This window comes from Accipiter gentilis, chromosome 9 (genome assembly GCF_929443795.1).
Source record: "Accipiter gentilis chromosome 9, bAccGen1.1, whole genome shotgun sequence".
NCBI classification, from domain to species: domain Eukaryota; kingdom Metazoa; phylum Chordata; class Aves; order Accipitriformes; family Accipitridae; genus Astur; species Astur gentilis.
The window spans coordinates 41474576-41499606 of NC_064888.1; the positions used below are offsets into that span (position 1 = coordinate 41474576).

The window sequence follows — 25031 nt, forward strand, 5'->3', positions numbered from 1 at the left end:
TGTTCCCACTTGCAAATGTGGGTTGTTGTTGATTTTTTTCTTTGCCTACCTGCAAATACGTGCAATACCGTAACCGGCTCTCTCAGGGATGCTTCTGACCGCCAGCAGCTGGGCAAGCCACTGTGTCAGAGCTCAATCTCCATTTCAGGTTGATGCAACTCAAGCTCGACGCCACTAAAGCACTTCGAAAAGCCCAACCAGTTTCTCTAATTTTGTATCAAGCTGGCATTTTTCTAAATTTCTGCCACCAAACTGTTGCTTTTGATGCCCAAGTGCTTTGTGAGGCACCGTTGGCTTTGCACGGTGCATTTTTCCAGCCTAGGAAAAGGGTGTGCATGAGAATGAGCATACAGCAGGTTGAGGTCTGCTCCTTGGCAGTTAGTTGAGATAGTTTGCTCTTTTGCATGTAAAGCATTGTGTCGATTTGCATATTTGGGTATTTGAACTTTACAAATCACTCCTTATGATCAACAAATAAGGTGTCATTTACGTGCTTGTGTTAAGGAATTGAGTTGCATTTATCTTCACTACGTTCTCAGAATGCAGTCAGGTGTTTTGGCACAGTGCAAGCTCTCGCTGCCTTGCTCGTGCTGTTCTCCTGTCACCCGCTCTGTACCTTTGAGCCTGTAGCCCTGCTTAATTAACAATACCATAGACGCTACAGCCTTAAAATGAAAACTAGATGGTTTGGTCACTAGCCTAATGTGGATATTTTGCTAAGCCATATTCAATTATTTCACTTTTTATTTATGTAAAATGCCTTGTATTTTAGATGGATATAGTCATACTGCATTAAAAAACCCAGCATTTTTAAGGGTCTTATGGCTGAAGACAGTTTCATTTGACTGATTGATTGGAAAGCGTTTGTTTCAGTGCTTGCAAAGATAGCAGAGGAATATATGATATGGTCGTTACCATCACATCAATTCCGTGAATTTATCAGAGCTCCCCCCCTGCAGTATAGAGGAAGGGGTAAGGACAAGGTCCAGGCCTCTGGCACCCTTTGTGCTGCTGTAGGACCAAATTCCACTCTGTAAGTTTGTTTTTGCAAACGCGTGTCCTTTTCCATGTCAACCAGCTTGACGCTGATATGTCTGTGACAGTATAGCAATCTGCCTTTTCAGTTGACGCCGGTAGCTTTTTACTTGATGGCAATATTTTTTTGGATGTGTTTCCAACAAATATCGAAATTTTATTTTGTGCAAAGCATGAAAAAAAATTAGTTTTCCTCATTAGGTCTCCACAAGGCTCATACTGGTTACCATTAAAATGCTGGCATTTACCAACGGTCATAGCAAATGATGTTTCAGTAGTTTTGCATTATAACTATTTTTTTTAGCGACCCTAATACAGTTGTATATTTTTCTCAATGCCTTGTTAAATACAGTAATGGTCAGTAGCAGCAGCAAGGTAAGTACTTGTTCATGACTAACAGAACAAAACTGGGAAGAAAAAGCAAACACAACCGCTCTCCAGGGGATCCTGTCTCAGAGTGTATGAAAACTCTTATTTCTGAGAGTTACTTTTTAAAATTCTTGACCTTCAGGAAATGGTTCAATTTTACCATAAATAAACAATGACTTTCACATGCCAGTGGGGGAGAGTGAAGAGATTCTTCTCATTCTGTAATATTTTTATGCTGTGGAGTTGCAGAGCTACAAACCCAGGACTGCCGAGCCCAGTCAGGAACGCAGTACGCCTGACACAGCCTTGCAAAAAAATTCAATAAAAAAATGGGGCCATTTCTCCTTTTTCCTATAGGAAGCTGCCCCCACACTCCCTATGTCGCCCTGGGCAGGTTACTCACTATTTCTGCACTTGGGTCTTACATCCAGAAAAATATGAACTTGTCCTTTTTTCCTTCCTCTGTTACATTGATGTGATTTTCTGCTGCCAGGGCCAGTACACGCTCTCTGTTTGGAATTTGTGCAGCGTCTAGCCAGTGCAAATTAATTTGGTATGTCAGCACTACTGTAGTGCAAACGATAACTAATTGTGGGAACGATGGATAACCAGCGTGTGATGGCATGAAGGAGGAGATTCGCGGAATAGAAAGGACAGGCTAAAAGTGGATCTCTGAGCAATTTCCATATTTTGTTTTGTTTGTTTTTTTTTTTTTTTTTTTTTTGTCCTGCATACTTGCACAAGAAAAAATGTTACCAGAGAGATAAAAGCCTATGACACGTGTATATTTTGCTCTTTCTTTGTTTTCATGATCACAAGCTTAGCTTTTTAAATTTGGTGGGGCTGGAGATGGCAGATGTACTTTTTTCTCTGCGAGCTTGAAGTCGCTGCAGGTTAGCATTCCGTAATTATTTTTGTCATAAAGATGAATGCCATCCTAAAAAAGTTGGAAGCTAACAGCACCTCAGCTTTGATATATGAATATTACCACTTTGAATGTTGGAATGGCATTATAGATGGTTTATGGTTTTATGACTATGAGACATTTCTTAGTCTCTGATTCAGAAATATATTTCCTACACATTTTAAAGCAACTTTTGGTCTTTGACACCCTTCTTTTTTTTTTTTGCTTGTCTTTGATTTCAAAATGCTTCTTGAAGTGACTTTAAGAGATTGTAGGATTCTACAAGATATTCATCACAAAACTTAGGTGCAGATTAGTCACCTTTAGCCACCTCTAGTTTAATACCCCGCAATGTCAAGGAACGGCTGCATTGCATTAATTCACTCCAATTCCTGCTGGGAAATCACCAAGCCTTCATAGATAGCTGTTGCAATGTGAAATAGTTAATGTCTGTTGCATTTTCTAAATTGTACACCCTCCTAGCTATACAAAGATCATGCAAATGTGATATTTGAGAGAATATATTTGCAGAATTGTAGTAGTTTTTAAAAAAAAAATAGCATCATTTTGTTTTGAATGTGTTTCTCCCCTCACCCCTAGCCTGCCAAAGCACTGGCGGTTCTGCACATTGCAATAAGCGCTATTCAAAATATGTTTGAAAAAAAGCAGTAAAATGGAAGACTGCCCTCTAACGTCACCACAGCCGACCAAAGAGGACTGAAAAGGCAGCAAAAGGCTATGGAGGGGAATAAGGATTGGCCATCACTTCTCTGGATGACCAGCAGTTTGAGTAGAAAAGCAGATGGAGGAACATTTGAAAATTCGGGGATTTCAGAAGCATCAAATGGAGCTGAGATGTCAGGACCCACTAAAAGCCAAATCTGAGCCTCAAACGGTATTTGTTTTGAAAATCCTGCCCCAGGTAAGGATTCAGCTGTTTCCTCACTGTTTTTTAGTGCTATGGACATTTAGCAGTGATTGAGGCTGAACAAGGGCAAGTAGGTGTTCAGGTTTGTTTTAGCAGCAAAAGTCAACGGGCACGGAATGGCATGGAGCAACAGGTGAAGGGCTCTCTGTCATCGTCGCTGTAGTTTGTAGTTTAGAAAAGAGGTCCCAAGGCTTTCTGGTGTTGAACACATGAGGAAACCTATGAGATGACGCAGGTCCTTGAGGAATGTGATAGTGCAGATATCTCAGCAACACCATAACCTCACGTTTACGGGATGGGAATTGTCACTCAGACTAATTGGGGTCCAGCAAGGACTTTGCAGAAAGTTTCTGATGTTTACAGCAGCTGTGTTAAGTTACGCCATCCCATTGCTGTCAGCTCCTCTAGCTCCTTGTGTCCTTACAGAAGATACTTTAGGAGGCAAAACAAAGCAGTACCACTGGCAGCAAGAAAAAACTCAGTGTTAATTTGTGGTTGTCTGAAAAGCTGTTCTCCATGAAAAGGTAAAAATATTTTATATTATGATGCCAATTGTCAAAACACACAGATTAAGTAAACGTGTTGGATCTGTTACAGCTTCCTATTGCAACAAGTTACTATAAAAATATTAAAGATGCAAAAAAAAACAAACCAGAAAAGGAAAAATCAATGTTTGCATTAATGTATGCTAGTGAACAAATAACAAAGATTAATGAACACAAGGCACGAGTCCCGGTGTGAGCTCCTGCTCTGTTTACTTACACATCATCTCTTCTGCCTTTTTGTGATTTGTACGCCACCGTATTTTTGGAGTTTGTTTTCCATTGTTGACTGACACCAGATTTCTGTGGATTTCATGCTGGGTCGTTTATAGTGTGACTACCAGTTCACACGCTGGCTTCTTTCCTGCCCTGGGATCGTGACTACTTAACCACGGAGAAGTATTTGGGGAATAAACATGAAATGTCTTTTCACAAACGTTCCTAGCTGCGATGCTTAATTTTATGATCATTCAGCCAGCTCATACGAATATGCATAGGGAAAGAACACCAAGGTGGATGCAAATTCAGACATGATTGAAACATCAATCACTTATTCACTGAGAAATATTTACAGTATTTTCTAACTTGAGAAAGGAGTAATGAAACGTGCATCCTAGGGGGTTTTATGAGCAAATTTTATTCCAAACATTCCAATCTATGCAGAAATTGTTCACTTATCAAGTATTGAAAAAGGCCAAGAATGAAACAAAACCCCAAAGGGATTGAAACTGGGCTGGCCAGAAAGCTCCTCCAAACGGTTTTCCATTGGAAAATGCCAGATCATAAAAAACGAAGTGATCCGTGAAAAATCAATCAATCTTGACAAAGTCACAGCGAGGAAGATTTCCTGCCAGCTTGCCTGTCGAGCTCCCCGGTCCGCTTTCCTTCGGGTGTCAGATGGATGATGCTCACCCTCCTGAGGACCTGGCCAGGCGGCCGGGAGCTGCTGCTGCTCGCGCCCCGTGTCCTCCCCAGCCCTGGAAGCAACGAGGAGCTTCAGAGCCATTGAAGTCAAGAGTTACTCCCATCTTTCTCTTAAACTGAATGACAGATTTCCTCTTTGCAAGTGACATACGCACGTGTGTTTGGGTTTTTTCCCATTTAGTGATTTTTTTTTTTTTTAATCTCAGGATTCCTTCCACTGGAGTTTCTGGTCTACCGTACGAGAAAGGAGAAGCAAACTCAAGCTGAAAGCTAACAACCACAACCTATAGGAAAGGTCTCCCCCTTCAGAAAAGCACGTAAGTGCCCGTCTCTAAAAGATTAGCACATTTATCGAAGTTAATAAGTGTTTATTCCTTGTTTTTCAGTGATTCGCAGATAATCCAAAGCAAGCTGAGCATTCCTGGTGCTAAAAAGAGAGAGAAGTGCCCAGCCTTGGAGAGCTGCCATCTAAATCGGCCATTCCCAAACTGCAGTGCAGGTATTTACGGTGGGTCATGAGTCTTTCCTAAACCTCATTATATCCTACATGGAGACATTAGCCCCGCAGCTACTGCACCTGCACTAATTTAGGTGCAACGGCGGGGGGGGATGTAGAGGGAGAACATGAGCGCGGGGGCTTAACGGTTGGGATCCGCAGTTAATGGTCCTGCTGGCTCTGCACCCAAGCTGCCGAAGGTGTTTATGCATTATGATAAGCATTCCTTGTTTTTTACATCTTAGCTATAGCATGATGTGATTCCCAGACATAAAGGAGGTGTTCCAACATGTATTGGCATCAGTGTGGGGTACATATGTGTAGGCTTAAGACGCCTGTTAGCAGATGGGTCTAGTGCAGATGGCATGGCTATCACATATGGGGAGGAGTGTTTGATTCCTCCGAGTAGGAGTGCGACGTTATTCTCAATCAGAGGGGTCAGAATAGCTTTCACTTATCACTTAGTATTCTTGGTACCTGTTATTTCAAGATGGAAAAATCTGTAAATATCGCATGTCAAGGCTCCTTGCTGGAAGCTTGGGAGGGACGGGCGTGTGAGAGGTATTTCCAGATAAGGCAGTCTGTATTCTGTAAGTTATTTCTGATAAATGCTGATTAATTGCTATTTCTTTTTAATAAATACCATAAGGAGAGACGAAGCTCTCCTCCACACAGCTATGGTCTGGTTTAAATTAAGATTCAGGAGAGTGATGGGAACACGCCATTGCTGAATGTGTGGGGAGAGGAAGGAAATATTGCAGTGCTCTCATTTTCCAGAAACAATCTCTAATGCTCTCTTTCAAAACACAGTGCCCGGTAGTGGGTAGAAACCAATATTAAATCTGTCATGTTTTTATTTCGTTCTTAACATCTCTGTTCAAAATCTGAACTAACTTGCACAGAAAAGCAAGGAGCCCTCTAACAAAGCAGCGTTCTGGCAGCACAAACAGCAAGCAAGCTCGAAAGGGAAATAAAACAGATCTGTGATCTCCTGACATTATATAACCTGTTAAAAGCAAAGTATTCTGTGGCAGTGACTGAGGGTTTTTATTTCTTGTATGGGTTTTCTCAGAATTTTAATGGAGGAAACCAAGTAACAAGTAAGATCCTTCCACTTTAATAGCTGAAAGAGTGGATTTTATGGAAAATGAGTGCAATACCTTTTATCTTTTCCTAATGAAAACACTGCCACCAGCTGGTTAATAAATGGTTTTGACTAGGGTTTCACACAGAAAGAATTGCACTTTTTTTTAAACCCACAGCAAAGCTGGAAGCGATATTTTAGGTCAATGTGTTTTCAGAATAGAGAGCCCGATTATCTGTACCCTCCATTACTTTTTCAAATATAGGCGCATGATGATAATGCAATTAACGCTTTTTGCCTTAAAAATGCTGTTAAACCTTCAGGACAAAGCTCCGCTCAGCAGAGGAGGGTGGCCCCTACATGAGGTCCTTTGACCATCTTCCACCTTCATGAACTGGTGTGAGCATCTCAGACCCCACTGCGGTTCAGACGTCTCCAGGTGTTGTAACTGATTATTTTTCAATTAATAGTAAAATGATTTGAATTGAGGCATTTGAAATATATTGAAATTAATTTGCCTTTTCAGATTCATGGTTTTTTTTACTGATGTCCAGTGTTTTGTTGAGTCATTTCTCATAGGGGGTGGAATAAATCCTGACAGCTCTATGTTATGACAGCTGCATACAGTGCGGTTATGGGGCTCGGTGCCAAGGCTTTTGGATGGTGCCATAAATGTCATCAGCTCTTTACTCGTGATTTTGCTAAAACATCAGTAGTGGCTAAGACACTTCGGCAGCGTTGACATTTCAATTGCCATGTTGGTTTTCACTTCTGTGCTTGAGACAATTCCTGTGCTCAAAATGATCGTTTCAGGTTCTCTGCAGACCCAAGAAAAACGCAGTTCAGCTTTTTAAAGTTGCCGTAACAATCACAGGGAAAAGAAATCTTGTAAATGGAGGTTGAGGCTCGGCGGCGTAATTCTGTGCGCAGGAGGGATTCGCAATTGATCTTGTGTCCGAGAGAAAGTGGATATATTGCAGTCTCAGAAGTTGCCAGTCCAATAGTAGATGTGTTTCATATTGCAGTACACCATTTTCCTTACAACTAACAATCTCCTTTGGCCCCAGACTCAGGCACTGACTTTTTTTTTTTTTTTTTTTTTTTGGGTGGGGTGGGGGGGGAGGAGGAGTGTTTTGGGTTTTTTTTAAGCTCTTTCAGCAAGTTGAAGCCATGAGGCATTCTTCAGGGCCCCAAACCCTCCACCGAGCTTTGCCCCAGAGAGAATATTTGATACCCGCAAAACCTGCATCTGTTCTGGCCCTGTACAGCCTCTCTTCTGCACCATGAGCAAAGGATTCTCCTGGGCTTTTGTGACAATACTCAGTTCAGGGCAAATCTAAATCTCAAAGGAGGGCTGACACGCAGGCGATTTGGATGTCACCGTTGCCTGCAGCTGAAGAGCTTAAAACTGTAAGGGAGGTTTTGCCATCAACCGTGCAATGTGTGAGTCCTTCTGCAAGAATAACAGCAGCAGCCATCCCATCTCCTGCAACAGCATGGTTTGTACTTTCCCCAAGCCTCCAAATTTCCAAATGGCTAGCTGCTCCCAGTTAGTTCTCTTATATTTCAAGCATTCTTCGTTTAATTAATACTAAATCCCAATGATTGTTTTAATTTGTAATATAGGAGGTATCAATTTTTCATTTTAAAATTAGGAAGAAAAATGGCACTTTCTGTATACCAGAGCATTTGAACTGAGCTATAAATTATTTCGAGGTAACCCTCTCTGATTTGCGATAGATGTGCCACCGAAAGCTGTATGGGTTGCATGGGATCTGTGTATTACAAAATATTACCGCCGGCAATCTTCCTCCTCCCCGATGTTTTAGTGGAGAAGGGGAAACCACAGCTGGCACAGCCTCCCGCCAGGCAGGCGCGCTCCAGCCGCTCAGTGCAAACGCTCCGTCTCAAGAGTTTTCCCCACTACTTTCAGGGCTTTCAAATACATAGTGGGAAAACAGCGACAGATCCACCGGCCATACAAGTGCTTGCATCACTCCTATGTAAAAGCTGATTTTTCCATGACACGGAATAGTTTCCCTAGGTTAATTTCCCAGCTTAAATTAAAAGTTAACCATTTATTTTCCTCCTATGTGTTTCAGCCTGTCACACAACATAACCTTACCCATAATTAAGGCTGAATTAATATTCCCACCAAAGCCAGCCTGAAGTCCCCGCATCTCGCATCTCAACAATAGCGTCTGCTTCCAGCATCAGCACACGGAATATTCAAAGGGCGGTTGAATTTTCTTTGCAAATCTTCCAAGAAATATCTACTACTTTTCTCAGTGTAGGTGATTGAACATGATCTTGTCTGGGGTTTGGTGCATGGGGTGGGCACGGGGGATCCGCAGAGGACCGCTGCGGGGTGCCCAGCGGTGGCATTCGTCCTTTGGGCTTGATGGACTCCCATTTCCCATACACATCAGCAGACCGAGGGGGTAGCATGTACCTTGCACACTGCGGGGAATCTCTTTAAGCTGTCGTGTTACCTTCACAAATGAAACAAAAATTCAGTTACTGAAAATAACAGCATCCCTTTCTGTTGTACAGCCAACACTGGAAGAGTCTTTTATTGATTTCTTCCGAATATCGATATCACAGTAGAAACATTGCAATAGAAACAACTTTTTTTTTTTTTCTTAACATGCATACAAGCACCAAAAAAAATTAAAAGAAACCCCCAAACCTCCTGTTTTGAAATATAACTTTCAGCAGTTTGTACTCAACACAAAAAGGTGATCCAAATCTGCAAACACTCCTGTAGATAAAGTAAAACTTTCCATCCATGGATGAAAGCTCACCTGTAAATGAAATCTGTCTAACATTTGAAGCAGAACCAAAGATCCAGAACACCTGGAGTTCAGGTATTGCTACGCACCTTTAGGCTAATATCTTAAAATCTCTCAGAGTCCACTTATCAATCATTAAAATGTGGTTAATTGTTACCGCACAAGGGTAGCCTTAATGAGGAGCAGATCTCTGACTGCGATGTCTAAAAACAAGTTGGCGATAAGCATGTTGGTTTATACCAGAGTTCAGGTTTGTTCTTAATACCTGAGATGTGCATGATTGTCTTGAGAGCTCATTAGGCCTAATCTAATACCACTTGTAGCCAGCAGAAAGCTGAATTAGCTAAGGACTGGTTCAGGTCTCCACACCATGTAAGTACCTTTGCTAAAGTCATTGCAGATATCTGCTTAACTTAAAAGTAATTCCAAGTTTGCTTTAAAAATATTTACTGCTAGTATTCATAGACTGGGATCTTTATGTTCTACTTGTAGGTATTTTTTATTTTAGGTAATATCTTCCATTAGTAAAGGTAAGAACCAAGAAAATAAACCAATTTAAAACTCAAAACTTTTTAAATGAGTTAGATTCATGAGCCATTATTGGAGGAAAATCAACATACTGATTTTTTTTTTTTTTTTCTGCATAGACTACAAGTTTCTGCCAAGTTTTTCCTCTTACCTTAATACTACTAAGACTTAAAATAATTCATGTCATTGGTTTTAACAAGAGGTAGTGGTAAAATTTTAAATAACTCCGTGTCTTCTGCGAGCATTACAGTTTCAAGCCAGCAGCCCACAAGTCCTGCTTGGGGCTCCTTGTGATGTATTATTCTCCCCAAACGAGTATGTGCTGCAACCTTCCGTGATGTGAGACCAAATTAATTGCTCCTGTTGTTCCTGGGAAACTAACATTTCTCTAATGATCCAATATCTCATTAGGCAACACTAAAATACTGTTTTTGCTAAAGAGCAGTTTGCCCAAGGAAGACCTCCTTGGCACCTGATTTGTCGTGAGCTGACAGCAGGCAGTGTACCTTAAAACATCAGAAAATTGGAACTATTTTGTCTATGCACCTTCTACACGCTAAGTGTGGACTATTCTTCATATCCATTAAAGAACCCAAGTGGAATATTGCTGTTCAGCAATAACAACAAAATAAACACATTCAAGTGCATTGGTATAATTGGCTGCAGAAATTTTCCCCTGGGATGAAATTCAGGACATACATACGACATTTTACAACATTGGTCCGGATTATGCCACGTTCTCCCGTTAATTTCAATAGACCTCTTGAAAAATAAGGTAGTGCCAGTAGGTAGAAGAGGGGAGCCAGTCCCGTGCCTTGCCGGGGACGCTGCCGGCACAGGGTCGGTGCAGGAGAATTAAAACATGTTAAACTCCTGTATGGAAGCTCTCATCCAGGAGGAGAAATTTCTTAGTTCACTGTACTGTAATCCTGCCTTAGAGAGGAGGATTAGAGGAGGATTAAGCTACAGTGAACCAAGGTCACTCTATTCCTGAATGACAGACTTCACACAGAGATTTAGTATAATTTGAAAAATACCCGTTGACTTCGCACGGCCGTGTGGTTTACCCCGTCTTCCCGAGCCTGCCTGCGCAGACGTGACCTGGGAGTTTCAGATACACGGCTTTGGGGGGATGATCTTTTAACTTTCTGATCTCTAAGTGTGTTGGACTTGGGATGGCCACAGGACAGGTATGTCCACTGGTTATGGTAGACGTTGCTGCACCACAGACAGACAGACAGCTATTTCCCTGCTTTATTGCGAACCAGAGGCAGGATGGAGCTGCAGGTGCAGATACAGTAACCTGCAAAGTGCATGGGTGCAGAAGAATGGTAGTTTTACTGAAAACCAAAATATAAAGATTTCACCTGGTTTTTTTTTTTTTTGTTGTTGTTTTTTTTTTTTAATGTTACTCATGCTTTTTATTGTTGGGGTCTATTTTGGGATCTAATGCATAAACATATATATATATATATACACTATGTGCAATAAATAAGGATCCAGATCTCCCTCTGAAATGAAAAGTTGTTCCATAATTAAGGAAAAAACCCAAGTCTTTTCAGTGTAAAATTCATTTCAGGGAGATATTTAGACACCTGCCTCTTTCCAGCATCCATAGAGGTTGTTCTAGATTCTGACGTTACAACTGAGTTAGAGGGTTTCTTATCAACAAAAGGTAATTGAATATTTGAAGTCAGTTAAGCAGCTGAAGTCTAACTCAGGATATGAAATGGCCAGATCCAAACTGAAAATGTGCACGTGTGTAACTAGCTGTTATTTTGGGGCAGTTATGTGCATTTTGCTATTGTGAGTGCTATATGTTGCTGGACACTGGTGGCCAGGCTGGTCTGAGTTACCCAGTAGCCTGTGAAGTGTCTCGGGCTAGTTGCACTTTTAAATTCATGCTTTTGTGTGTCTCTGACTGTCTCAGTATATATATCTTCTAAACTACAGATTACCTAGCGCACTTGAAAACTCTGTCTTATGTGATAGTTTATTATGAGCTACACAGTAATACTAATTGCACTTATAATTACCATAAAGTCTGGCAGAAGAAATGGAGTATTTAAGGGATGGATTGCAATTGTTTAGCAAACGTAGATAACCGATGAGAAGGGCCAGATTTTGTGTTGCAGCAAAGCTGATGTGTCCCAGGAGGACGTGCTGGCTCGCAGGGGCTGGGACCGGTGCTCGGGGCTGGTGCAACCATCTCCAACCCTTCACTTTAATCGTGGGTCTGCCCAGAAAGGACACGCGTATATGGGGCTGAACCAAACCCCTTCGGATTGAGTGTGCTGATCCTTCAGTGGATCCCAGCGGACGTTGGATCAGATCCTGGGACAGCAACATGAGTTATGCAGTATTGACTGTTTAATATTCATGTTTCTGTACAGATCTCATTAACCGTCCTTGCATTAGCTCCCCGATGTACAGCATAATTGGATACTTTTCATTTTACAAAGAGAATACGTTGACCTTCAATCGAATTCAAACAGCTACTTTAGGGTAAGATTTAGAAAGATCCTGGAAAAATGAAAATTGTAGTATGTCAGGCATTACACATATCTTTATTTTCTCTCTGTCTGTTTCTGGGACTTCGCTTCTGATTCAGCACATTAACACCTGCAAGAAAAGTTGTTTTCCCAATGTTCTTGGCAGATTTCTGCTCAGGATTATTTTAGATTGCAATGTTTTACTTGCTGATAAGATGTAAATAAATCCATAGGCTCCTATTCCCTTTTGATAAAGGAATTAATAGAATAAAAGATGAAACCGTCTCTCTTAAAAAATGTTTGCATAATTACACAGTTGTGAAGCTTTCTGAAGGTTACTCATGCAAAAATGAAAGTAGAGTAATGTTCACTGAAGTTTTGTGTTGTATTTTAGCAGGTTACCAGCTAAGCATCAGGTTATTAAGTTGACTTATTTTCCCAAGTCCTCCTCATGGATACTGGGTAAATTTTAAAAATGGAACAAGAAAATATTTCCGTATTTAGAAAAAATGATTGGCTAGAAGCGCATCTGATCAGGCAGTAGAAATGGTGGTAGTGTTTAGCAGAGACTTCTGCAAACAGAGCTGTTACTTCTACAATAGATTCTTGACAAGTCCAGAGCAAATATTCTGACAGTGAATCAACTTCTGAATTGTGTGAGCCAAACAGTCTGAAAAATGCTTTGTGTTGACTCAGTCAAAGGTTTTCTACATTGTTAATAAACTCAGCTCCTTCAGTCTTCAAAAGAGCTATTTCTGTGTTCTCCAGTGTATCCTTTGTGTTCTCATTGCAGGAATTTGTTAATACAGGAGTAATCAGTTAACTCTTACGCATTTAAGTCTGATGAAAAGCCTTTCGTAGACTACAATGGGCTTTGGATCGGCACCTTAAAATTATAGCTCGGGAATTTAAATGTTTTCACATAAGAAATTACTCATGATCCCCAGGCTAACAACACCCGTTGGTTTCTGTCATGTTTCCCATGGTAACATGAGTCTTTAGAAAAGAGGGAAAGGACTACCCCAAGGGGGGAAAATAACAAGAAGAATGGAAAATACAGGCTTATGAAACCACTCATTTCCCAATGACTAAACAGAGAGTTTTCATTACGTCTTTCTAATCCAGGCCACCGCTGGCAAGGGGATGGCTGCAGTCTTCCGTGTGTCATCGCTCATGTTGTGTGCTTCAAAAGAGGTTTCTTCTTCTCCCAAGTGACTCTTGCCTGACCTACAACAGTATTAAATGAACAGATATGGGGGTTTTGATGTTATGAGTCAGAAAAAAAAAAAAAAAAATCCTCCAAAAGAAAAGCTGAAAGATACTCAAGAGATGGTTCAGCCCCAGATCTTGTGTTGCCTCCAAGCAAAAAACACATTCTTCTAAATACCAAGTTAGGCAACTGTCCTGCAAAAAGCAACAGTTGAGCCACTGGAAATGAGGAGGTCTTGTCTGTCTAGACTGCTTATGGAAGATTGATTAGGAATTCTTAAAATGCCTCTTGTTGCTGTTGAGTTGGTCTCATTTTGCTTCATTTTCAATGGACAAGAACAACTGGCTGCTGGTTCCCTCCCCTGAAACAGCCTCCCTTAGTCTTCTCTTTCTTATATTAAACAAAAACAAATCTTTCAACTTTTTCAGAAAAGTCATGTTTTTCTGAAAGTCTGTTAAGACTCCCTGCTGTCCTCCAGCCTCTACAGTTCATCTCTGACCTTTCTTAAATTATGTCATCTCTTTTGCAGCAGTCACAATACTGGCTCATATTCAGTATATCATCCTCCCACTCCCTGTACGTCTTGAAGTATCACTGCACAGAAAGCTACTCCCCACCTGAATTTCACCTTTCTGAACGCGTACTATTGCCTCACTTTACCATGGTAATCTGGAGTTCTGGTTGTTTGGGTTTTTTCTATTTTGTGGCATTTTAATTTTTACAGACTATTCTCTATTGCTGTATGCAAGTCATAAATGAAAATACTGAATAGAATTAGACCAGGAAGAGAGTCCTGTGGATGCACACTGAATTATCCCCAAGTGTAAAAGCAAATGATGAATTACTTTCTGAGGGTAGAAAATACTGGGTTTTTCCAACAAATGTCCAAATAATTGAAATCCTGCCATTACTGCCAAAGATCCTGTAGAGCTGGAGTTATTCACTGTTCACCCAATGCGATATATATGTGTAGATTGTGATTCCACATCACTGATGCTAATCTGCTTGCTAAGTTCCTGCCGCCTTCCTGAATGTTTGAAAATACATGGAAATAGTGCTGTGCTGATCTCAGCACTCGGACACATCTGTCTTTGTAGAGAACTCCATAAATGCCACATTTTGGTTAGCAGCCCAAGTGCAGCCCAAGACAAGAGGCTAATGCAGATTTTTCCAGCTGTATTATAATCGATTGGTGGTGGAAGCTCCAGGCTTTCCGACTCATGTACGAGTAGCATTTGCCGTGGTAGCAATCGCTTGAATTGCTCTGTCATTCCGTTCAGAAAAGGATGAGACAGAGTACCTGTATGAACTGTGAAATTAGGGTGGAATCCGTCTCGTTTAACTCCAGTCATTTAAGAGCTGGATGTCTAATTAAACGAATAATCTTGCTCCCTCTCTAGTTGAGAGAGGCTGACGTGCCCAAAGGCAGTTTGACCCCACCTGAGTTAATGCCTCAAGAGGATGAATCATCCTCCTGAGTCACATCCATCAAGGTATCATGTAAGAAAAGCCTAGGTGACAAATACGCTCAGCGTGTGGATAGTCAACTTGGAAGGAGATGAGCCCAACCTTCATCGCTCAATCTTCAATCCCATGCAGCCCTTGCAGGGCAAGCTCTTAGCCTGGACATTAAATAATCCAACACTCTTGCTTAGGGATGGACACAACATTTTTGTTTGGTTGGTTTATTAATCCCTACAGGAGTTTATTACAAAGTTCAGCAAATGACACTGAAGAAAAAAATTTGCGCTTCCAAATTTCTGTGCCGCTTCAAAACAACAAGATGTGAACTATGTCATTAGCTTTGTTATTGTCGTCTTCTCTCTCTGATTTTTAAAGCTTTGCACATAAGGCAACTGGAATTGCTACCATATTTTGAGGCAGGTGACATTTCTTTATCAGATGCACTAGACAGTTGATGACTCTAGTAATGCTCTAATTATGTGTAGTGAGTTGTCTCTAAGTGCTGTATGAAAATGCTTACTGCATCATTAGCTACCTTGTTGTTTACTAAATGTCTTTTATAATACTACAGGGGCCCAAACGAAGGTTGTGTCAGTGATTGCATTCTGAATTTCTATTTTTAGGGATTTATAATTCAACCATTTATTTTCACTTCAGGCTGAAATCTGGCGTACTGATTCTCAGCTGAGACTAAACTTAATTACTAAATTTAAAAGAAAAGATCAGTGTGGACGGATTATATTACTGGAGCATTGGAGGGGGGGTAACATTAAGGGAGGCAACATTTTCTAGTACCTTTTCTTTTTGCATAGAGGAGAAGACTTTTAAAGGAAAGGTTTTAAAGCCTGAGGTACAGATAGTAGTCTAGATCTGTGAATATGCCTAAGCGTAGGCAGGCACTCAGGAGAGGGTTGCAAGGTCGTTTGGTTTTCCAGGTGGGAAGCAGGGAGGATGGAGATTCCCGAGGAGCTGGGGGGGGTGAGCAGGGGCAGCCCTCCGCTCTCGCCCAGGGTAAGTCACGCTCGGGGGACGAACTGCCATTAAATATTACAAACTTGGTATCTCTGAGAGATGGAGACGATGCAAAACTGACAGTGGCTGTTGTAGCACAGATGTCAGCTCAAACAGTCCAGCTTCGCCGTCTGCCTGACACACCATGTTGTACAGCGAGAATTAATAAATTGCCCCAGATCCAAAGTTCCCACTGATGCTGACAAGCAGCTCCAGTACACGCTCATCACCTTTTCATCATTTTGAGGGTAATAATGCAATGCTTCTTTGGGTCCTTAGAAATTACTTCGTTTGTGGTACATGTTGCCATTTTTTGCACTCTGATAGCAATTTAAAAATATTAAAGCCTTTAATTGCTCAGAATGAGATTTACTTTTGCTGTCTCCCACAAAGGAAAAAAGAAAGAAAAGGAAATTTCTAGAATAAAGTGTTATTTTCACACTGTGCATCCTAAGCACAGATCACAAGTTAAACTGTGAGCCAAAAGTACTTTTCTTAAAATGGGAATGTATTAAGCATTCTGCTTTAAAAAAAAACGATTTGAAAATCCCTAGATAGATGGAAATGTCAGTTAAATGTATGCTGTGATGAAAAGAATGGTTATTGCCCTATGCTAGCTCTACAGCTGCCAGCAAATCTAAAATAAAATTACAACAATTTAAAAATAACACAAAGAAGTTATTGGGTTTTTACAAACATATCCAAATGTGATCGGCTGCAGAAGGATTTGTGTTGCTGGTGGAGTAATTAGCGTGGCAATTTGACACATTGTTTGGCAATGTCTAATATTAGTAATATTTTGTCAAGTGTTACAAATAATCTAGAAGTAGTCTGGAAAGGATCATTTAATGGCTGACTCAGCTGGTGCTTCCCAGAAAAATTTTCATCAGTACATAACTACATAGTAATGTTTTAAAACCTTGCTGTAATTTCTTGTAGTTTTGCAAAGGCATTAATCTGTGTAAAGTGGAGGACTTCCACTTTTAACACACTGCTCTGTTGACCCGCTGGGAGTCATTTCACACGAGGAAGAACAACACCATGAAGTATCTCATCCAAAGTGCAGGTGCCTTGGGAATGCTCTGAGTCAATGAAGTCTCCCGTTAGAGACAGATATTAAAAAACCATCACGTATAGGGAGTTATACAGCTCGGGTAGCAGTTGTGCAGGACATTGGCCTGGGTGGGAGGGTGGTCCAGGACTTAGGAGACCCGATGCTGCTCTTGGTTCACTTTGCTTGGCTGTAGGACTTGGGGCACGTCCTTCAGCACCAACTGTTGAACTTACGAACGCTCTCATATCTGTCAAAAATCTTCATATCGTTCCCTTCACAGAGTAACAGGAAGAACAAAGTAAAGGCAGAGCTGCACGGAGCGCAACTGCTCAATGACGTTGGACATGGAAACTCCAGGGCAGCGCGAAGCGGGTGAGGTAGGAGCCGATAAACCTTCTCTCGCCTCATGTCTCGGCTCTCGGCAAAGACCCAGAGTCGCTCTAGGGAGCGTGGTGTGCTGCAGGGGGACCTCTCCGCGACAGCTCAGCCATCTTTTGAATACATTCTACCATTCCAAAATGCCATGGCTGGTGACTTGGGGTGGGAAGAGGTAGTACGTTCAAGATCAAAAGAACGGTTATAGTTTTATTAAGAGTTTTCAGTAAGTCAGTTAAACTTAGATTACATACCAGATCAAATAACTTCATTAAGTTATTTAATTATCCATCTAAAATTCTAGACAGAACTTTCAGTCATACTCCTCTAAATATAAGCACTGCCCTACTCATCCTCCACCCCCCCCCAAATAACGCAGTTTTAGTTTTCTCCAGTGAGTTGAGTAATAACATGGCAGTACATTTTACAACAAATCTTCCGTTATCTTTTTTTTGTTGTTTCAAAATAGATTTATAAAAATGTTTTTCTTAGTGTTTTCAATTACAAGAGAGAGCTGTACATCATGTGGGTGCCTCACATAATTCAACTGATAATCTCAGTAGTCAATTAAATTTTAAATGCTTCTCCATTAAATACTTATTTTACCAGAGTAAATAATTTAGCATGTTTCCATTTAAAAGTGTCTCACATCACAAACTTTTCAATCTTCTTTTTTTAATAAAGTCACATAATCCTATTTATTGAAACTGAAATAAAAGAACTTTTGCTTAAAGATTTTTTGGCTGGTGCATTCACTGCTGGTAACTCTGGACATACATTTCCATTTACCACCTTAGTAATATGTAAAAACTAGAAGGAAAATAAATTAAAAAAAAACAATCCCACAAACTTGAAATCAAGAGATAAAACTGAAATGCACTGACATTTTAACAAAACCCTTCATCAATATCTATCCTGAGTGCCTGTCCAAAATGTGTATCTACTTATTTGGTAATGACCAGTATAATTCAAGGCACAGAATTACTCTGATATACTTGGATAACTTTCCAGAGCAATCTTCTTCAGTGTTGAGTCTTTCTATGCTTGATGTTACTCAAAAATGCTCTTAATTTTCTGTTGACTTTGAACAGGGGAACCTCGCTCTAACATAAATTTCATTAAAAGTCAGTGTTCGCTGGGAGTTACTTTTCATAAACAGACTGAAAGCTGAGATTTCCCCTCTGCAATCTGAAATCTGCCGGGTGACTTTGGTGTTAAACTGGGAATCGGTTAGAAAAATATTTAGGGAAAGGTGGGAAGAATATTTTTATCTGTCCTTTTTTCCTGGAGGGGATAAAATCAAAAGCAGCTTAAATTTTGCACTGAGTACCTAAAATCTATAGCAAGTGCTCACAAGATGGGAAAGGACTGTAAAATATGAAAGTTTAGAATGAAAAGATACTACTGCGTATATGGTGTCACGAATAACATTGACGTAGAAAGGTTGGTCTTAAAGAGAGCGGTGCACGTCCGTGTGTGTATGCAACAGGACAGGGCAATGCCGGCACGGAGGATCATGCCTTGTCCGGAGCAGATGAGGATAATCAATTTTTTTTACCACCACCTTTGCCTGTCGTATGACTCTAGGACAAACGTAAACCTTTTCCTGTCCTTTTTCCGCATTTGTGCATCTGAACTAGGATATCTGAAAGCTGGACGATGCAGCACTGCAAAAATGGCAGCACGCGTCGCTCCGTTAGCTTAGAATTGATTGCGGCACGCAGGACAGGACCATGCCTGCTAATATCCGTGGGTCTCGGCCTGCATAAAACTTACAAGTCAGGCTGGGAAAGGTCAACACCAAAAAGGTGTTTGTGCTGATTGTTAATAGACTAACAAGCTTTTACAATTATGTAAACGGGCAGGAAAATATTCTGTAGACAAGGGTGTGCTGCAAATTCATTTCATGTACTTATCTCATGAATTTCATAGCGTGTGTTATGTTTTCTGAGCATCATTCGTGAACATAAACCGCTTATCCCTCCATCATTGTCTTCTCGACCCCTTTTTTGTTACAGGCTTCGCTGGCCTGAGATTATCATAAACTCTTTGGAGCAAGGATATGTATTTGGACAGCATCCAGCATGGTGGGACCTGCTCTGGATTGGAGCATTGTCTCTCTGAAAACAATACTCAATAGCAATCATATGCAACATATGGAAATTATGATAAGAATGCCTTTAAAGCCTTTTAATTAGGTGTGATTATGAATATACTGTTGTCCTGCAGAAAACATTATTGAAGCCCATGAGAAACTTCATGGGTATTGGACCAGCTTAAAGGAAACTTGCTTATTTCGAATTAGTTTGTATTAATTGAAAGTTTTTAATAAGTTCTACATTAAATGAAAATCTTTATGTTTGCATTCATAGCTGTTGTCCTTAGGCATTCTCCTATGGAATAACTGCAGATGTATAGAAATTAATGTTTTCTGTACTTTGAAGCACTTAATTTACATTTGGATTTACAAACAAAACAAACGTGCTTATAGATAAAGCAGAGGAATTGATTAGCAGGGATGAAAGGTTGTTTTTGGAAAACGTCCTACCTCAAGACCCTGCTCTGTCAGCAGAAGGGGTGTTTGAACAGGGGATTATGTCCCTGGCTGAGCCAGATCAATGCTGCTGAGCAGAACCTGGGAATTTCAGGCACTTAACGCTGCGCATCAAGCAGCAGCGCGTCGCAGCAGCAGGCTACTCCTCTCTTACGCTTTCTACACTAACTAAACGCTTCGCACTCATCCGGGTGGAATGTCACAAAGACATCAGCAATATTATTGAAAAAAAACTTTATTTATTCACTTTTTTCCTTCAGATTTTACTGATTTTGGCCAAAGAAGCACTTTGGAGATGAACAGGTTAGCTTACTGGATCATATCCTCTTGTGTTTCCTCTACAACCTACCACCAGTACCTCTTTAAAACCAGCAGCAGACACCATGACATTGTGGCAGAAGGTACCAAGGTTAATTTTCACTTGGTTGCATGGACATTAGCATCTCACTTCACCCCCAGGGTACTCTTGGAGTGAAGGCTGTGGCTGGAGTTTTTTTTCAATATATATTTTCTGCTTTGCTTACTGCTTTGGTCAACTGTGTGTGGGGGGGTGTTGCACAAACGGGAAAAGGAAAGCTCATTTTATTCTGCTTTTGTGTGAATACATATGACTTTGCATGACAGAAAATGCAAGCTCAGGAGTATAAAAAGGGCAGACTGAGGAAGCAACTTGTGACAGATGTTGCTTCTGTAAAGACAGAAAAAAATTAAGGTTGCTCAGAATGTAGAGCTGATGAGTAAACACTGCTAATAAGTAAAGTAAATAAGTATTTGACTATATGGGAGTAAATAAGCTTTACAGGATAATCCGAGGCAAGGTTTTAATCGTTTCTGTGTGCATTTTGGTATGCAAAAGAGAAACAGGAGAGAGCTGGCTTATGCTGGGTCTAACCGTAGCTCTTGATCCACACCACCCTGTCCTTGTGGCTCCCAGGCAACCCCGTTCTCGATGAAAGCCCTTGCACAGACCATGCCATATAGCATGGACATGGCTTCTTCAACCACTGCTCTTTAAGTCCCCCTGTGTCCTGGCCGAAACGCCTGCCCAGGCTTCCCCCAGGTGCGGTGATGGCATGGGGCAGTGGAGAGATGCCGACGTCCCTTTCAGTTTTGCTGTCTGTCAGGGGCACGTAAAAGAAACCAATGAAAACCTGGTGCCAGTTGTCTTGAGCATTCACTTTGGCCGTGAACCTCTCTGTTTTGGTGAAGGGGTTTACTGCCGGGACAGGAGGAGGCTTAATATGGATTATGTCAACAGAGCAGGGCAGTAAATCTGTCCCAGTGTATTGAAAATGTGTATAAGCTGTTTATCGCTTGATTTCAGCATCTCTGAACTCTAACTCTGCATTGCACCATACCCCATGACTGCCATCCGAGCAAAGGGGGGGGGAATGCCGCGCTGCCGGTGCTTTGTCCCCCTCCAGCCGCTCGCAGAGGTCACCTGAGGAGCAGGACACCGAGGCTCAAGCCCACGCCGGCAGCCAAGGCAGCTCCTGCCTTTGATCAGTCACCTTGCTGTTTCTTTTTTTCCAGCGGTGCCAAGCCGCCTCCATCAGATCCTGAGTGCCAAAACCAATGTTTGAAAGAACTCCATCTCTCTAATTAATTAAAAACAACTTCTGCAACACTGGCATGTTCCTGTTCGCTCATGAGAAAAGCCGGCCCTTCTCTCTTGAGCATTAAAATGGAAAGTGGAGCTGTTCAGAAGACCACCTCTGCTCCAGCCTGTTCCTCCTGAGACGGTGAGGAGATCCCAAAGCCAACCCCGCTCCTGTGCACCGGCATTTCATGATGTTTGTGGTGGTGTCACCTGCCCATCCCATGGGTACCAGCTGCCTTCTGCCGGGCACCGTGCGGTCCAGGGAGCGGCTGCTCTCGCAAAAATCCTGCAATTTGGTAACCAAGGTCGCACGGTGGTTTTAGAGCCAGGGAAATGGCCTTGGCCGGGTTTCCTAAATAATCCCTTATCTGTGAGTAGGACTTTTGGTTCGGTGGAATAAAGCACTATACACTGAAAAAAAAAGACAAATAGGCCCCAAAGGAGCCAATGGAAAACGAATGACAGGGGATAGTCCCAAAAGTGAAGTTGCGAGGGGAGCGGTGTGCACTCAGCGGCGTGGGTGGCTTCGCTGTCACTTGCCTTCCCAATCTCCTGCCACCTCGTTGGGCACAAAACAGTTCTTTTCCAGTGGTTTTTTAAATGCCCTGAATAAAAAGGCAGAAGCATCACGGGACACGTCCAAACTAAATAAAACCTTGCAGAGGGTGTTAAATTAAAAACAAACACATGAGATATAAGCCCTTTAGCTGAGCATGAAGCAGTGGAAACTCCTGTTCTGTATTGCAGCCCAGCCGTGATGTTTCAAATAGCCGTAGGTGGACACGTCCCCGATGCTTACAGCCTCCTGCGGCCCCCTGAGATGTACAGAGACACTTGCACTAAATACGAAATCTGAAAACTCACCGGGTTCTAAAAATCACCTCGATTCTGGGCTGTGATAGTCCACGTGCTGCCCACAGAATTGCGCCATGCACCAGAGCGAGAGAATGGTTCTCTGCTGCTGGAAGTGCATCCATTTTATAGGCTTTTCTTTCTGTGACTTCCTTCTGTTTAGCATTCACAAAGAGCCCATTAAATGATGAAAACGGTGGATTTAGGATTTGGGTGGTTTGGGGTTTTTTTCACTTTTTTTTTGTGCTTATGCATAAAATTGTTATAATAGTCCTTAAAAGCTGGTTTTCCCCATGCCAGGAAAACACTCTTTGGCCACCTGCTGTAAAGAGCATGTTTCAAATACAGAATTTTCTTCAAGAACAGCAACCCTCGCTGCTTGGTAGGTTCTGACTGCGTAGCTGGAGTGCTGCATTCACGCTCCTGCTAACCCTCCATCGGTACCTGCCCTCGGACACCCGTGTTCCTCCTTGCAGCTGGAAATCGTTCAGCTCCCGCGGGCTCTGAGCACTGAGTTTTCCACTTGGAACAGCCTTGGGCACAGCACAAGTCTGGGGGAGATGCTGGGTCTGCACGCCTGTATAATGCCTGGGGGAGCACACAGAGAGCATTGAAACTAATTTTATTTATCCGTATTGTAGGTGCCGTGACTATATGACACATCCACTGCTGTGGTCACTAGGAGCTGTGCCAGCCAGATGTGGGGATGTGTGGCCGCACATCTGCATTTTCTGTGTCACCCGGTCTCCAGTCCCCAGCCTAACAGAGGATACAACTTTAAGCCATTAGGAAATTCAGCCATAGCAGCGTAATTTCGGAATGGGCAGGTTTAAACCCGTACCAGGGCGATACGAAGATCGACCTTTCCTGAGACTGTAAGTACAAGGATCTCTGCTATGGCACATAAGCGCTGGCTTATTATCGCAGAATTCACAGAGGGGAGGACTGAGCAAGCAAACACGTTTTGAAACAAATTTACTTTGTACATAGAGCTGCTGATTTTTAAATTTTAATATCTTAGCTATTTATTTATTCAAATGCCCTATGAACTTTATTTAAAACTCTGTCTATGGCTTGTAAGATTTTATTTGACGTTTGTTCAGACAAGCAGAAGAGAATGATCAACTCTAAACTTACAGTTTTTTCTCTTTGTTATCCCATACATAAGGGAAAAACAAGCAATCAAGAGACAAGAATTAAGCTTTTGGGGGGAAATAACTTGTCAGCAGAGACTTCATACCTGTCTTACTCTAATTGCAGTGTTGTGATTGGTATGAATAAGTTAAAGAGTCCCTAAATATTTAAATTTTTATATGACATGGTCATATTATAAGCAAAAGGAATGATTTGGTTATATTACTGTATGCTGCTACCACATGGATTCCCAGTGAAACAGGGTCTGGGACTGTAGTTTGTACCAACAAGGAGTGAGCAAAGTGCTGAGCGCTCTTCCATGTCATGTCCTTGCTGCAGGTGGCCATATTCTTGTCCCTTTAGTCTTTCATAAAACAAAAGGGAATGCTGTGGAAACACACTGGCTGCCTTCCAGTGCGGGAGATTTTGCACTGAATTTACAAAGACGACTTTGGACAGAAGATTTTGTGTTTGCTTTGTCATGTCCCACCTGGGTTGCCCCTTCCACTGAAGGGTTCTTCTCTGTTCTTCTCCCACAATGTTCAGAAAATAGTAAGTTGTTATTATCCAAATCATTGCCATTCAAATCCCTTACTTGACGTTAAGAAGTTACATTTAGATATTCCGCTGAAGTAAATTTTTGATGTCTACTTTACTCCAGGCCACCTCCCTCCCTGTGAGCCCAGCAGGTCACGTCCCGGGGCAGAGTTGCAGAGGGGGTCAGTGTGGGCTCACCAGGGCATTTGCTTTATCAGTCGTATTTTGTAACACGCTGTGCCCTATCATCCTTATGGGCATCCGTGGGCACATTACGATTCTCAGCAGTTACTCATTTTTATAGGAAGGAGAATTTGTGGAAGAAGGTCAAAGAAGATTAATAAGGAACAAAATGTCTAATAACAGCAAAATATTAGACAAAAATAGGAGAATGATCACTGCTCATACTGTGCTGTTTGATCTTATTACCCTGCATCAACAGAATCCATAATTTACAACTTTAATAAACTCCCAACCTCTTTGGGCCAAGATATACGTTGCTGTTGTTTTTATTAGCTGCATAATAGGAAGACGCTTTATGCAACATAATTACCCTGCATAAGCAAACACCTAATCACTTCCAGGAATTTTTTTTATAAGCAACTAAAAGGGACAAAACCAGACAAACTACAACCTTGAGACAGTGTGTTTTCACCTTCAGGTTTCCAGTGTCATAGATATTGCTATCAAGTAGAGGTCACTCTCTCTTGGAACAGATGTCGAAGAAACGGAAGGCTCTAAGTACCAGAGTTCAAATATTACGCTCTGCAAGTTACATTAACCACAAATTTGTTTTGAAAGCCCAGAAGAATTTTAGAGAAAAAAGGGATACGGTGCGGTTCCTAAATACAACACTAAAATGGGACTCAGAAGACTATGTGTAATATTCCCAGCTCTGCCTATAAATTCAGAGCATGATTTAAGTACTCACAGAATTTCAGAGAGAACTAAACCTTTACCGTACACTTCCACAGGATAACTTAGAGAATCCCAACATAGGTAGGACTTCATTACCTTACTCAGATTTCTAGGATAATTACATGGAACCTAATTACAGCTGTAACTCCTATTAAGCTCTATAAAACCTTCCCTCTAGAGTTACTCCCTCTCTCAGGGGAATGTTTTCAATCAATCCTTTTTATTTTG

General features: G+C 41.5%; 1 protein-coding gene across 1 annotated transcript in view; it reads left to right on the top strand.

Annotated features, from left to right (window-relative positions):
- The first annotated feature begins 1389 nt into the window (after positions 1–1389).
- Positions 1390–25031, top strand: part of FOXI2 (forkhead box I2) — a 41198-nt gene continuing 17556 nt past the window's right edge. The window contains exon 1 of the mRNA XM_049811263.1: positions 1390–1410. Coding sequence (XP_049667220.1) covers positions 1390–1410 — 21 coding nt within the window. The remainder of the gene's footprint in view (positions 1411–25031) is intronic.